This window comes from Lineus longissimus, chromosome 19 (assembly GCF_910592395.1).
Source record: "Lineus longissimus chromosome 19, tnLinLong1.2, whole genome shotgun sequence".
NCBI classification, from domain to species: Eukaryota; Metazoa; Nemertea; class Pilidiophora; order Heteronemertea; family Lineidae; genus Lineus; species Lineus longissimus.
In genome coordinates this window covers 330,910-343,985 of record NC_088326.1, presented here as the reverse complement: position 1 = coordinate 343,985, position 13,076 = coordinate 330,910, and the positions used below count along the sequence as shown (strand labels likewise).

The 13,076-nt window shown below is 42.8% G+C and overlaps 2 protein-coding genes across 7 annotated transcripts in view; one reads left to right on the top strand and one right to left on the bottom strand.

Annotated features, from left to right (window-relative positions):
• Positions 1-13,076, bottom strand: part of LOC135503344 (major antigen-like) — a 33,056-nt gene that overhangs the window by 18,169 nt on the left and 1,811 nt on the right. For 5 of the 6 annotated variants that reach the window (XM_064796890.1, XM_064796894.1, XM_064796889.1 and 2 more), the window contains exons 2-3: positions 4,893-5,086; positions 1,528-3,821 (exon numbers count right to left, since the gene is read on the bottom strand). In XM_064796890.1, coding sequence (XP_064652960.1) covers positions 1,528-3,735 — 2,208 coding nt within the window. In that variant the 5' untranslated portion in view covers positions 3,736-3,821; positions 4,893-5,086. Of the gene's footprint in view, positions 1-1,527; positions 3,822-4,892; positions 5,136-13,076 lie in introns of those variants that run through there. The other variant, XM_064796891.1, reaches the window with a different exon arrangement.
• Positions 7,791-9,989, top strand: LOC135503000 (uncharacterized). The gene is made up of 2 exons (XM_064796251.1): positions 7,791-7,924; positions 8,574-9,989. Exon 2 carries the CDS (start codon positions 8,577-8,579, stop codon positions 9,087-9,089), a length of 513 nt encoding a protein of 170 aa, XP_064652321.1. The 5' UTR covers positions 7,791-7,924; positions 8,574-8,576; the 3' UTR covers positions 9,090-9,989.

The window sequence follows — 13,076 nt, the reverse complement described above, 5'->3', positions numbered from 1 at the left end:
AATATGGCCGACATTATAAGTCTTCGTAAAGGTTATCTGCGGCCAGATGTACATACCAAGACTCGACCATGGGCTATAAATATGTATGGTAGAGTAAAGGTTGACTGCAACCAGGTGCACTAAGCTGGTAATGAGCCACTGGTTTAGCTGTGAAGGAGAACCAGTACATTATTTATTCCGAGGGAAAAGTAATCATTTCTTCGAGACACACCGCGGGATACGCACAGTGGGATTTCTCCCTCTTTGGCGTGATGTCGAATATGAGACTGCAAGTCCATTATGACAGATATGGCAGTTTTACCCTTTCCAAGTCAAAAGGTCTACTTGACCAACAACTCCCATAACGTAATCTAACCAGCACCTAGACAATCATTTTATGTGCAAGAGAGAAAATCGGTGAGAGGCTCAACGTCCTCATCTGAATTTTACTGATAACAGCTGAAGGGCCAATGGCCGTTGCTTTGGGATAAGCTGCCTCGAATTCAAGATATTTCAACAAACTTATTACCATATTGCATTTGCTTTAGCATTGAAATGATTAACCATAGAATGTAGGATGCGATCTATGGGTATACAAAGCCACTCTACAAAAGTTGAAGACGCGTTCAGTCCATCAGGTTGTTTTATCTATTTTTTATATTCTACCTATGTTTGTATTCAGTGAAGAAGGTGGTCGTGGTGGAAATAGACCGAGATATAGAGCTCGAGGCTGTAGCTGTGATGAGATGGTTACCATTCATTCATAGCGAAGCGATATAACTCTTCTTGCTTCGCTCGCTTGTCCGTGTTTCTGTACGCAGCCGAATCATGGACGCTCAATGCAGAAATTGAGAATTCGAAATAAACTGTTATCGGAGACTGTTCCACATCCATTGGTCTACCCAAACTAGCATGTGAGGGTAAACTAGTGACTGACCTTATGGGTTCACATGTTAACACATTATTGACAACTGTGAAAAAAAGTGATTCACCCTTTAACTGGAAGCACAACCTGACATCGCCTACGTCTTCGCTGCCATAGGAACCCAATCTATTCATCAAACCAATGTATCTAAAGAAATGTCATTTCTCGGTGACGGTCTCGCGCCTGTAGCTGACAAACCATTGTTTCTAATTACGTAGCACGGTTCCGCCGGAGGTGGAGATTTGAGTGTGCTTATAAGTCTTTGCTGGTACTGTACAGTTTTGCCTCCGAGGTTGACAACTTTTGCCAAGTTATAAATCATAAACTAAACGCCGCGTAGGGAAATCGGTAAAATGTTAAACACCATGGTTGCCACTTTGTATTGACAATTCTACTAACTGTATCTGGAAGTGAAGTGAAGAAAATGACAACCTCGTTCCAGTGCTTTGGTCTCATCCTTAGGGAATGTCCATAAAACATTTTGCAAGTATAGTGTTTTGTGAGTTGACATGCCAATAATTAGATCCAAAACGATGTAATAGTTGAATCGTCTTGATAAATGAAGTTAGCTAACACTTGAAACGAGGTTGACAAACAAACCAAGATGGCGGAAAACTACTCACGTCATTGCGCAATCGCTCGAGCTGGTTCTCCAGAGTTACCCGTTCATTATCCGACATCTTCAACCTCTCATTCAGCCGCGCGTTCTCGTCTTCAAATTTCGTGCGCTTGTCTTCAACGAATTCCAACTCGTCATGGAGACGTACAGAAACCTCTTTTGCCATTCGCAGTTCCTCTTCGAGTTCCCGGATATGCAACTTGTCGTCTGCACTCTGAAATTGGGCCTCCATTTTCCTGACCTTATCCTCGTAATCCTGTCGTTCATTTTCAATCTGTTCGTTCTTTCGTTCAGATTTCCGTAATTTAAATTGCAAAATCCGGCAATTTTTCGCGGTGATTTCGAGTTCTTTTTGTAATTCTCGGAAAGCAATGGCCTCCTCCTCATCCCGGAAGTGATCATGCATCTCCTCCATTTCCAACCTCATCTCCTCAATCTCGTTCCTAAGCTCCTCATTCTCCTCCTTCAGAATCTCGCAAACCAACTCCGTCTCCTTGAGTTTATCCTCCATCTCAATCGTATCTCTGGGCCTATCCGAATCAGGAGAAAATCGCCCCGGTCCAGACGATGACATCTGCTCACTCAACAGACGATTCTCCTCCTCCAGCAGAGCCTTCTTTTCCTCGACCTGCTCGTAGCGCATGCGCAAATGTTCAAGCCGTTTTTGCGAATCGTCTTGTTTCAGCTCCGTCTCAGATAGCTCTCGCTTTAAAGTCCTGTTTTCCTTCTCCAGGGCATCGCACTTGTCCTCCAACTCAAACAGATCGTCCTCCAAGTCGCCGACGTATGTCAGATCAATATCTTCCTTGCGTCCTTTCCCCTTGGCCTCTCTCTCCGCATGCAGCCTCTCCTTTGCCTGCTGCGTTGCCAACGCCGCGTCCAGATCCGTTTCCTTGACTCCGGCTCTCGGATTCGCGGGCACTTTCGCCCCCTTCTCTCCTAATTTCCCATTCTTAAACTTCGTACTCTCGATAATGATCGTACTGTCTAGACTGAGACCTATATTGCCCGGGGACTCTGGGCTAGTTGAGTCCGAATCCTCTTGCTTTAGGTCCTTTGTCTTGACCGAAATCGGTTTGGATTTCAATCCAGTTGGAGAGGGACTGCGCTTGCTAGCGGAGAGAGCCCGGGCGGGGCCAGGACTCGCCTCGGGACTAGTCCGTTCCTGCTTCAGCAGAGCCAAACCCTTCGTAATCCTGTCCAGGTTCTTCTCCCGGCCAGGGGGCTCATTCAACTCCTGTCTATACCGCTCCAAGTTCTTTTGTATAGAATCCAAGTCCACGTCAGTATCGTCCTGTACATACTTCCCAGCCACCTTCGCACTCCCTGACGTTGAACTAGAATCAGCAGTAGATTTCGTACCGGGATCAACCGGTTTCGATGCCCCAACAGCTTTTACTTTTCCACCCGTCTTATCAGCAGGCCTATCCAGTTGCTTTTCGCCGGCGGTTGAAGACTTTTGAGAACTTGAATCAATCGTCGTATTCCCAGATTTCAAAGCATCTTTGCCGGATGATTTTTGTGGACCAGTTGATCTACTCATCGATGTGGTACCTCCTTCGCCCTCCGGTTTTGAGGGACTGGTTACCACAGGGACCTGTTGCCTAGCACCATCTTGTACCGTCTGCTTCGCATTGGCAACAGTGCTTCCTGCAGACGTGCTACCTCTTGTATCTATTTTTGCGCTAGTGTTTGCCTGAGGTTCTTTACAGGGCGAAGAAGAAACTGGAATGTCATCATTACGTAGAGGCCTGGCAAGGTTTTCCGTTTTCTCCCCTCCCCCAGTTCGTGTTTCACTATCACCCTTCAATGTTGAGGTAGGCCTAGCATTAGCATTAGATTTATCTAGATCAACAGGTAGCTTATTCGGCGAGCTGCCAGTCGACTGTTTTGTATTCCCCTCTTTCTCGTCGGTACTAGTCCGCAATTTAGAAACATCCACCAACAGTTTTGAATCGGCGGTCGTTGCGGAATCAACACTCTCCGCCCGCGGGCGCCCCCTACCGCTGAAACCGCCTAGTTGAGGTTTTGGAGCCTCTGCTCCTTCTTCTTTCGAACTAGCTTTCTCCACTTTCGGAACAGCCGAATTGTCGTCTGTTCCACCGTGCTGATGTTCAAGTCTAAAACATCGCTTGCATCTGTCCTTTCGCCAAGTCTGCGGCTCAAATTTGGCACAACTGACCGAACTTGATCTGTCATGCTTGGAACTCATTGCGCAATCGTCTCAAGAGAATCTATTCATCATTTTGTTATCACGTGACGACTGTCGTCAGAGTGTCCATTCGAATTGCGAAAAACCTGAAAAATAAGAGAGAAAACTGACAGGTTGGCTGATACGACCAGTATACGAACAGACAATCAGAAGTATTCTGACTGCAAAGACTCAAAGAGTTCGAATACATGGCAAATCTTCATTGCATTAGCAAGAACCAATCTCTGATTGTAAGTATGAACATTTGATTTCGCCAACTATCAGTTTCGCCCCCCAGTGCCCCTGCACATATTCCAAATATGCGAAGCTACCATTGGCCGTTTATCTTGGCGCCGAAAGTATAATCTTTGATACTGAAAAATGTAGATAAATGGCGAAGGCGGACATGCGTTATCACCAAGGAACATTCACCCATTGGCGTATTACATACTTTGGTCAACAAACAAAGGCGAAGACACAACTGGAAACACCATCAGGAAACACCATCCGTTCACAAACATACTAACGTATCAGGTTGATATCAAGCTTCTCAATTTCATGGCATGCAGCCATCTTAGAATTTCAGTACGAAATTTCAACATGAAGTCCAATTATCCTGACAGTAAAAAACTGGTTTCGTTGGATAATCGTAAGATATAATATCTTCTTTTCAACTTGAACAATTCTGTAAGGGTTAGATTTTTTAGCATAGTGGCCCAGAGGGACCTTGAAAATATCTTCATTAAACAAGAGCCAATTAATAGATCTGAAGTACCCAGTTCTGTTACATCCAAATATAATCTTTCTACATAATCTGCTTCCAGTTGCCTTTATACCTTCAGGTCATTCAAAGTATTGAATTATTCACGTAACATATTCATTTTCGCTGCACCCTAACTTTACTATGCTTTACATTCACAACAGCGGACAAATGTACACGAAATCCAAATAAAGTTTGCTGAAACGTACACAGGTAAAAGGTTAAATGCATTTCGATATTCTAGATCAAAGTTATCCAACGACTTTCAAAAGTGCCAAACCCTTAAGCCAAGTCCTCTAACCAACTGAGCCAAGGGATCGGAAAATCCAGTTACCTACAAAATATACGTCAAGGCAATGCATAAACCCTCAAGCTGGCGGAACTGGAAAGAAAATTTAAGGGAAATTACGTAGCTCACCTATCATGTTGAAGTAATAGCAGTAAACACGAGTGAAATCTCAAAATCCGTTCCGCCTAGATCGAATTTCGTGATCCGGGCCCCGACAGACGTACTCCAAATTCCCTTGAGAAAGGGCAATTGTCACGCACGGGTCCGCGGCTACTCGTGTTTTCTACGAATGTGGATTGGCTCTCGGAGATACCTCTCCCTCACTGCAAACAGAAAATAATACACGGCCGTGAGTGTTCACGCCTTCCTTTCGTTCTGGTGCTGAATATAGCAAACGAGGTTAGCTAAATAGCTGACGAGGAGAAACCTGCAGTTTAGCTTCTGATGGCTACCTGGCTGGGTTGGCAAGGCCAGGCAAAACTATTCCGTGAACTCGGGTCAGGTTCTGAAACGGTTCGGTCAATTTTTACCACTACACCGGCAAACCATTGCTGATTTCTCGAGGAATTCCTGAATTCAAGACATTATAATACATCTTGCTTTCCCTATTCATCTATCTAGACGCAAGCACAAGTTGTCAAGGAGAGCTTCGTACTGGCAGCACCTGTCGTGTCTCAACTCTGAGCAACAAAACCATAATTATCGCTATCATGCAGACATATTTGCCACATTGTTGGTGTATATTCATTGGGTTGATTTCAACAGATGCTGACCAACGTCTTCTACACATTATCACTGCAATCTGATCTTAAATGTGGATATTGGTATGGAAAACGTGCACTATACTAATGAACAGCGTTCTTTTACCATGAGTATGGTTATGATGAATGCACGCATCTCTAGACCTGAGCTCATTTTCACAATTCTCTGCCTCGTGTTTGTATGGGTAGGATTAACGCATGTCTATGTAGCCATCATGCCTATAGGTTTACTTCCTATCACATACAAGATACTGCTTTCACACAGACATTGCTGACACAACAATAAACCCACACTGCAACTCCGTAACTTCTCCCATTATATTCACCAGAACTGACTGTCCTGTACATTAAAACTGGAAAAACCTACACTGATTAAGAAATATGAAGCGTAACTTTAAATTAACATCTTTCCGATGGTAACGCATTTCATATTAACATCTCCCGATGTTTATAAATCCCCCAGACTTAAAAAAATGTCCTCCTTTCTGCACTTCGCCATACCTCAATCGATTGATCCTATGAGTCCTTCAGTTGTGGTTTCGTCGCCCATTAGAAGAGGAGGCGAAATATTTGTTTTCACTTGATATAGAATATCAATGAAGTTATTCATTAAAAAAGGTGGTTTGATTTACATTTCAAGTCAAGCACCTGCCGAGGAGAACCAGATTCTGATTTATTCATCAGTGCACCAGTATGACATGATGTTGGAGGTTTTATCTGAGTCATGTTTTATTTCGAGAGTAATTAAAACTTTCAATTCGTTTGCGTAGATGTGTTTCGGCCATCAACTCGTGCTTTATTCATGCAATATGTACAGTGAATGCACGTAAATGTGAGTGTAAAGCATGTGAAACGGACGCTATAACAATAAACAATTTTCACCAAAAATTAAAATATCTAGAGAGAAGAAAAAAATTGAAAATATGCTCTAAAAGAACTTAAAAGTTCATATTCAACTGACGTCATATCAGCAAACAGTCAACTGTTCACCAAAAATAAAATCTCGAAAAAGAATTTTGTATGGAAAAAAAAAAAAAAAAAAAAAAAAAAAAAAAAAAAAAAAAAAAAAAGTTCTTTTCTTGCTATGACATTGCGTTCACTCCTGTATGCATACTGAACTCCCAGCAGCCTCCGCCTGCGCGTTGTCGGGAAGCTGAGTATATTGTACGTGCAGGTCACCGATCCAAAGGTTGACCGCGCGCAACGTTGCTTAACTTCCACTCTGGGGCCAACGCGCCAACCACTGGGCCATAAAGGAATTCCCTCATGGCCGTCGGGTTAAGCCGTGCCATATACCTGGGGGTACTATACACTGAGCAATGTCAATACATTGAGGGTCAAGATGTCTGCATGAGTCCAAGCGGTGACATTTGTCATATAAACCTGTTGATTCGTAGCTGATATGGCGAGAGCCGTCTGTGATTTAAGTCCATATTGACTCAACGTGACTGATTCAGATCAAGAAACGGCTATATTACTTGACGACATCGGGCGTGTACAGGTGGACTATATGAAAAGATAGAGTGTTACTGTGCGAGCATTGATACGAACTTTAAAAACTGGATTTCAAGATCACAAAACAACAAGTGGTATATTCTTCAGTTGAAGGATAGAACCAAATGCATATGTGCAGTATGTACATTACGTACATGGTTACCAGCGTTTAGTGCGGATGTAGGTACACTGAATGAACATGGCCAGATGATGGGTTGTTTGCCAAGTCACTATTCCAACAGGTAGACTGAGAATATCTTCTTACATTATGCTCTTTCCATTATAACGTCTTGTGGAATCTCTAGTTATGGACAGTGCTGCCCTTGGTGATATGGTGAGAGACAGTGGCTTCTCTGCAATCTGCTAGTCTCGCCATTGGGTAGATTTGGTCTCTTCTGGTCTAGGAGGCAAATGGAAGCACAGTCCTCTCATTTTGTGACTGGCTTCTCTGCAGATTCTATTCAGGTAACTTGGATTGTTGTTCACGTTTTGACTCTCAGTCCCGAGATTGGTGTTATTTGCGAAACAAATCGTTCGTTTGGTGCTGCCGCTACACGATAGCAACACCGCTAGCCTATGTGGTAAACGTATATAGTCTATGGGCCTAGCTGGTATTTTGGGGGAGCAGTGTAGCCAAAGGTGAAGTTAAAACAAGAAGAGGAATCAGATAGAAATCTACTAAAAGCGCAACGCAGAGAGTGACCTTAATTTGATGGCGGTTCATAAATTATTACAGATATAACAGTCTGATCTAGTTATCAACTCAACACATCACTTAAAACATTCGACGAGGGCGAACGTAGGGCCCGCGTATCCACGTATACACAGCGCATTCACCAGTCAAGCGTCAGGAAGTGTTTTCATTTCAACAAGCTTTTTGAAATATCTGCTGCACAAGTAGCCGAGGTAAGTATTTTTCGCACAAGGCTAGGTCTTGAATCTTAGAGCAATCAGCCAATATCGAATGTGATAGTAACTGCTGCAATAGACTCGTCTGAATCTATTCACAAATGCATTATAGAGGGGTGTTAGACACGTCTTGCACCCCTCAATATCACCTGTCACAAGGGATCGGGTGAGTCTATTGTTACTAGAAATCTATTCACCCACTCTAGCATGGGTAATCAATGATTTGGCATTGTGGGAAATCTGTGTCTGAGGCACGTCGATTGAAGGACGCACAGTATATCAAAGCTCAAAGCTCGATTGCTCTTTGTCCTTGTCATATCTTATACTTTTACTTTCGGTCAACTTCGAGTCGTTCTGATTTTTTTCTGCCAGAAAAGATAAAATTGTGAGTGCTTTATAAATAAACCGTCAAGTGTATATATATGTATATTAATGGCAGACGTAGCTGTGATACACACTTGGAATTCTACAACATACTAGTTGGTCTACTCTCCTAGTCCAAAACTGATCCATCCTAAGGGCATCAAATAGAGGAGGAATAATATTCTATTAACACCTCTAACCATACATGTACCACATTCAAAACCACATGTTGTTTGATGACTACTAGCATGTTTGATTTCATATGAATATCGTATTTTTGCAGAACATGGCCAACGAAAAGGGATTCATATGCCGAATATTCAACGTTAACACCCGTGAGTACCTGTACGCGGCTGATGCCAAACTGTTCGACGCGGAGAGGAGAAGCGTATTCACATGGGGACCTGGTAATTATGACAGCATGTGCTACTGGAAGGTTATTCCCACCTCTTACGATTATAAATGTGACCGGAAGTTCTTCATCTACAATGAACACCAGAAGGAGTTCCTATATGCGGCCACCCAATCGCCGTACGATGATGATCGCCGCCATGTTTTTACGTGGAGAAAAAACCAAGAACGGGACGATATGATGGTATGGCGCATCGAACCATCGACGGATCGAGGTGTCTACGAGATGTACAATGTTTACCAACGGGAATACTTATACGCGGCATACATCAAGAATGCTTGGTTTGACATTAAGCGCCGTAGAGTGTTCACCTGGCGGCCTGGAACCCGCGCAGGGATACAAGGACACTGGAAATTTGAGTGGCTTGGCGAAAACCCACTTTTGTAGAACAGCGAGTTGCCGGCATGGGAATGAACCGAATGCTTTCTTGCCATATTCCATCTTTCTCCAACCAGTCTATACTTCCCAACTTGATAACCGGCAATCTCGTAGGAGGTTTTTAAAGGGACTCAGTTGCGATCTCGGAACTGCATGTCCTGGTAATACCATGTTTGAGGAGTTGAGTTATCTCAATTATCCTAGATTACCTTTCGCGAGACAAGACTTAGATTAGATTTCACGTATATGCATGCAATGGCACGACATAGCGAGAAATTGTCCGAAAATCAAACTATGCCCTGCTACCATGTTACTGTTTGTAGGATAGGCTACTGGCCATGGACGATGGAAAAACAAACTGCCGATACCCAGTTTTAATGTTGCCCTACAGAGGCTGCATGACCTTGACATTGGCCTTGCAGTCGACTCATGTGGACCCCAAATACTCTGATGAGGACCTTGATGTACCGCAATCAGCAGATGTTGGACCAAACATTTCAGATATTGAATCCGGTTAGGCGTGAGCATGAAAAAGTGTTCCTAACGCAGTCATCCGCATGCCTAACAAGACATAACATCTGGTGATTTTGTTCCGACATTTGCCAATCGCATCATGGCACCAGTTGTTCTCAAGATTCTCCGCCTCTCGATATTTCAATACTTATTGTATACACGAGGAAGGAGTATCTGATTCAATGTCCCCAAAAGAGTATTCTGAGCATTGAATTGTAATTATCTCGTAATCGAACAACTTGTGTATGTTCCCCACTACGCTCTTCCTTAAGTCACATGAATCATAATAAAGCTGCTAATTGAAGCTAATGACATCTGATTGGTCTCTGCGGTAATGACTCAATTAAGGAATTGTTAACTCATAATCTGTCCTCTGGGAGTTACAATTAGCCCGGCAATTAGCGCTGGTGGCGAGGTGCCGAGTTGTGTGCAATGTTCAAATTGATCAAATTGATCAAATGGTTTAGTGACGTTTCCTTTGAAAACCATCACAAAGTCTGTCTTCTTCTTCTTCCGCGTTCGGAATTTTTGAGATGCACTCTACACAGTCAGTCAGTTTTCGGTAACGAAGTCAGCGGTCCTAGAGAGTTTCCGCACTGAGCCCCAGAGCTTTGTAGCCAGGGTGGTGTCCTTTGGCCAGTATTCCTCTCTAAATTAATCATAAGGGAGCAGGTCTGAAGTACATGAGCTTTGTAGCCAGAGGTTGGGTTGTCCTTTGGCCAGTATTCCTCTCTATCCTTCATCAGGGAGCAGGTTGGAAGCACCTGAGCTGAAGTCTGATCTCCAGCCCCACAATCACACGGAGCAGATTCATTATTGCAGCGGTAGCAAGAACCTGATTCTCACCAAGAGCGTACATGTCAGTAACAGGCGAATATAATGTTCGAAAAGAAATCGCTTATGTTCAACCGCCGATTACGTCACTGATGTAACAATCACGGATTCCCATTAATGCTGCAACAATCAGCTTTCCACACAATCACAAACCAGTCGCGAGAACGCTGCATCAAATATGACGCAGTGTACTCGTTAATGGAATAGTAAACTCGGAGTTGCCTTTTCTTCAGATGTCTTGGTGGACTTTCTTATTTGTTGTATTTACTGCCACTGTTCTGGTAAACACAAACTATGGAACCATACTTTTGCTTTACGATGCCATGTTTGCCTTGCTCCGTTCGGTAATAGAATGCTAATGGTTTACGATGATGGCTGAAATGGGTTATGAGAACTGTGTTCTTTTTCTCTTTCTGACACACTGTCAGGTTTGCTGGTACCTGCTCTGTCAAAAGAGGGCGGTAGACAGGAGCTTGGGGGTCAAAATGGTAGTCTTTAGATTTGTCTATGTGGAGTTGAGATAATATGCTATATCATAAGCATGAAATTTAGGCTGCATCAAGCCTGATAAGTTATGTAGTCAACCAAGGTAGTCAACATACTTTTGCTGTGTGTGTTATTACAACATCGAAGGCCAGCTCAATGTAAACAAAGGGGTTTACGGTTCATTGTTCTGATCATGCTGCAATCAGCGCTCTGCTTACTGAGGCAATACAAAACCGTCATTAATGATTCGTGAACAATGCTACAATACAAAATAACTGGCAGTGGGTATGAATTATTGAAAGCCAGTGACAGTTAATTGGCCTGTGTATGTATCTGAGCCTTGTGGTGGCTATTGGTGCTGATCGACGAGTGTTTCTTATTTTTGATTCGAATCCAATATCATATACCATCTGTACTCTTCATCCTAATCTGTCACGTGATACGACTCCATCAAACATAAAAGGGAATCATATATCGAGTCAATGATTTAGATGCGACCGCATCCCGAAGGCGCACTTGATAGGTTTGCGGTTAAATATGAATAGGATTGACAAATGAAGAATGATACCGTCATTTCATCAAAGGTGATGGGGAATTAATCTGACGAATAATCAATTTAAGGCCGGTTGGGAGCTGATAGGGAAAACGGTATTGGTCTTTAATTCACTGGCAGTTGCATAATGGGGATTCTGGGGTTGAATGGAAATCGCCGTCATACGAACTTCTGAAATCTCGTCCCTCTCGAGCCAGGACTAGTCCCCTGGTAGCAAAGGGGAAAACTAACTGTTTTATTCTCATTTGTATCATGGACAAAACGGGTTAATTTCGACGCAGCTTTGAAGAACAATTAAGATTTATCAACCATTCTCTCCATGACTCGTGGCTGTCACTTGCAACTCAAGAGCCCAACTAGGATGCGCCATAATGACAGGATGATCAATGGAATGCATATATACGGTGTCATGGTGATGTCAAAATAGCAAGGTCAAGGACGAAGGAGATGCTTTTGAAGTTTGGCGAGATGATGTTTACATTTGATAAATTTTGATGCAGTTAACGCTTTCAGCAACACATTAGTTTTTGCAAGTTACTGCCATAACATCTACGTTGTCAAGATAGCATTTAGATGCAGCCATATGTTGTTGTTGTCGTCTGTTGTTTTTGTTGAACTCCACTCCATCGACCCCGCAACACTCTCAACGAATCTTCAGCGCATTAAGCGATGTTTTATTGGAGAATTTAGCACCACTTAGTATATGAATGTTCAATTTATCATCTATTAATGCAGAAGGTCGTTTCGGGGCTCATTCTATCACATTCCCCATACACTTTTATTGTTATGAGGCCCAAGAGATGTAGTAATTATATTGTTGTTACGGGCTAAAGGCAGAGCATAGTGTTGCTGAGAGGACAGGAACAGAGCTCCGCTTTGGCACAAAAGTTCAACCAGAGCGTTTACCAACGAACTTCCTCTCTCAATATTTCTCGGCCTTGAAACTCTCAGCATCGATTCAGTGTAGTCATTTTGTTGATCTAACCGCTGCTACAAGTGCAAACAGCAAGCAGTCGCCGGCGATGTTTAGCTTATCAGCATCGATTCTGAGTTGCTACGTTTCCAGATGGGTCCAGCGTGTTGTGTTAGCTCAAGGTTTGACTAAAATACTCGTCATTCCACACTGAGATGGTATTTTTTCTTTGTGAGTTGGTATTATTTTAACCTTCTGCTTCAAAAGGCGATTGGCTAACGTCGTACTGCCAGAGGCTGGGTTCGGATGGTTCATATATTCGATATTAGTCTCCGAGGCCCCACTAGGTTACAAATCCATGATTTCTGTTAAGAAATTGATTGCGGCAAATTTGCCATGCTGCAGATGAATAAAATTTTCAATGAAGAAAAACCATCATCAGTCCCAAAAAAATTTCGGCTTTCAAAATTTTTCAGAAGTTTTGAAATTATGAAAAAATTCAACTCTGAAGGATGAAAAAATTTCTAAGTCCAAATATTTTTTTCACTTGTTTTTTTTCTGCTCAAAATGAAGAAACATCATCAGTCCCAAAAGAATTTTGGCTTTGAAAATTTCGGAGGAATACGGGTGACATCCTTCATCATTTAGCTTACATTATCAATACATGTGACCACGGATGGGGGCCTGGACAATTACT

Excerpts from the sequence above, each read along its gene's own strand:
- LOC135503000 (XM_064796251.1), top strand. The coding sequence starts at position 8,577 with ATGGCCAACGAAAAGGGATTCATATGCCGAATATTCAACGTTAACACC.